This window comes from Penaeus chinensis, chromosome 33 (genome assembly GCF_019202785.1).
Source record: "Penaeus chinensis breed Huanghai No. 1 chromosome 33, ASM1920278v2, whole genome shotgun sequence".
Lineage (NCBI taxonomy): Eukaryota > Metazoa > Arthropoda > Malacostraca > Decapoda > Penaeidae > Penaeus > Penaeus chinensis.
In genome coordinates this window covers 25,919,190-25,921,689 of record NC_061851.1, presented here as the reverse complement: position 1 = coordinate 25,921,689, position 2,500 = coordinate 25,919,190, and the positions used below count along the sequence as shown (strand labels likewise).

The 2,500-nt window shown below is 48.5% G+C and overlaps 1 protein-coding gene across 1 annotated transcript; it reads right to left on the bottom strand.

The window, feature by feature from the left end:
- Nucleotides 1–841: 841 nt before the first annotated feature.
- LOC125043091 (probable serine/threonine-protein kinase PkwA) lies at nucleotides 842–1,900 on the bottom strand. The gene is made up of 2 exons (XM_047639042.1): nucleotides 1,178–1,900; nucleotides 842–895 (listed from the first exon to the last, which is right to left on the bottom strand). Exons 1-2 carry the CDS (start codon nucleotides 1,898–1,900, stop codon nucleotides 842–844), a joined length of 777 nt encoding a protein of 258 aa, XP_047494998.1.
- Nucleotides 1,901–2,500: the final 600 nt, after the last annotated feature.

The window sequence follows — 2,500 nt, the reverse complement described above, 5'->3', positions numbered from 1 at the left end:
TTCTCTGGTAAAAATGTAATGCTCGCCTGTGTAAGGAATGTGGAAGGGGGTGCATTGCAATCTTTAAAGGTGGCGTTTTGGAATTTTTCTTCTTCCTTCTTTCTTTTTATTTTCGTGTTAGTTGTACCTTGGTTGGGATTATGTGTTTGAAAACTTTTTTTCTTTGTTGCATGTAATTGTCCAGTTTGAGAATTTTCGCCATTTCTTTGTCAGATTTTTGTTGTTTTACTGAACATTTTCGGCATTACTTCCTTTGCTTTTCATTGCGCTCAGATTTTGCCATATCACGATCTATATACCTTGAATAAACGTCCCCCAGAAATCGTTTTCGTGCATTTTTTTCACTTTTTAAAATAAGTATTTGCAATGTTGAGTTAGATTTGCAAAGTAAACAAATCTCGGAACTTAGATAAGTAGGTTTCGAAAATGGAGATAAACCTAAGAATCTCTTATGACAAAATCTAAACACTTTTAGCAAGATTGATATTTGCCTATGCAGTATGATATTGCCTCTTACTGATATCGCGATCACTGTTTGCAGAAAAGAATATGAAAGATACCATAAATAAAGTAATATTTGCCCCGCGCATCCAGACTAGCAAAATCGACTAGGGAATAACAAACACTGTACGTTCATAAACTCCCTTTTCGATATTTTTTTTTTTTTTTTCTAATCAGGTGTATAAACAAGAAAAGGCTGCTATCTGTTTTCTTTAATTATATTTTTCATGTATTCAAATAAGGTGCTTAACATGTTTCTGCATCAATTTGTTTTAAACCATACATGAACACAATAATAAACAAAACAAGGCTACATAACATACAGTACATGACTCATTTCTCACGCGCCCTCAATCGGGGTGAGGACGCGTGGCTCGGGCGGCGAGTTAGAACACTGGTTAAGCGTATAATGGAGAAGGCATTAGAACGAACTGTTCGATGGAAAGAGGAGGAAGAGGAGAGGCAAAGGAAAGTGAAGGAGAACGAGGAAAGGGAACGGCTCGGGGAGGAGGAGATACAGGGGGAGAAGGATGAGAGGAAATAGCAACAGGAATAACGGGTAATAGCGGCGTAATTGAGAGAGAGCGGAATTCCCTGGCAGAGAGCAGCGAGTTTGGAAGTGGATTCGACGGCGTGGATCTCTCTCGAGAATCATGACCTCCAGACTTCGCCTGACCTCCCTCAGGTCACAGCGGTCACCGGGGTGAGGGCGTGTTGCTCGGGCAGCGAGGAGGGTGAGTGTAGGCGGGCTGTCCTGCATCCATGACGAGACCTCCTTCATGAGGACGCCCAAGGAGTACACGTCGGATGCCGGGGAGATCTTGCCGCCGCCGAGGGCCTCCGGACTCACCCAGAAGTAGCGCGCGGGGCAATGGCCATCACAGATCACGGGGTAATCGCCTGCTAGCCGCCCGTGTCCGAAATCGACGATTCTGACTTTGGCGAGGCCGTCGGCTCGCTTCGGGAGGGTCACCATCACATTGTCCGGCTTGAGGTCGGTATGGACGACGCCCGCCGTGTGGATCTCGGCCACGCACTCCGCCAGGGACCAGAGGACGTGAAGATACGTAAGGTCGGGAGGCCGCAGCGACCGGAAAGAATGGAACGTCCGATACCCGCGGAAGGAGACGAGGAGGGCGGGCGGATGCTCTGCTATGGCCAGGAGGTGGGGTGCGCCCCCAGCACCGCCCACAAAGTGCAGGATATCCGCTTCCCTCAGGAATTCCTCCCGATTGCCTTCGCACTTGGCCACCTTCAGGCAGGCGACGCCCTTTCCCCAGCGCACGAGGTCCACTTTAGCGCTCCCTCCTTCACCCAGACGCCGCACCAACATCGACGTTTGAAGGTGCAACACGTCCTCGGAACTTAACTGGACCCCCGCAGGGAAACGTCCACTCATTTTCAGCGAGACGACGCCCCTTCTGCCTAAAGCACCCACAGATCACTACTTAAACCCGCGATTGGTTCGTTCACGACCACCGATCATGAAAGAGACCAGGAGAATGAGGGGCGTGTGACGTTCTTACCCGTCGACGCTTCCATTGACGAGAAGGGACGAGGGGAAGCGGGGCGGGGAACGGGATGGATTGGGGAGGAAGGATGGGACATACAGGAGAGAGGAATGTGCACTTCGCTATAATACTAGATGTAGATAATAGGTCGCAAATGGCGAACTTGCATTACGAAGTGATTAAGCAGGTCCACGCGTGTTATCTTTATCTGTATCTCTCTCTTTCTCTCTTCTTTTTCTTCTTCTTCTCTCTTTCTCTCTCTTATCCTCCCTCCCCCCCCTCTCTCTCTCTCTCTCTCTCTCTCTTTCTGTCTCCAACTATGCCTTATCCACACCAGATACGCGGCATGTTTTAGCACACAGAAAGATAAAGAGAGAGAGAGAGAGAGAGAGAGAGAGAGAGAGAGAGAGAGAGAGAGAGAGAGAGAGAGAGAGAGAGAGAGAAGAGAGAGAGAGAGAGAGACAGAGAGAGAGAGAGAGAGACAGAGA

Excerpts from the sequence above, each read along its gene's own strand:
- LOC125043091 (XM_047639042.1), bottom strand. The coding sequence starts at position 1,900 with ATGAGTGGACGTTTCCCTGCGGGGGTCCAGTTAAGTTCCGAGGACGTG. Across the intron at positions 896-1,177 it reads ACCGCTGTGACCTGAGGGAG|TGTTCTAACTCGCCGCCCGA; the intron begins GTCAGGCGAAGT and ends ACGCTTAACCAG.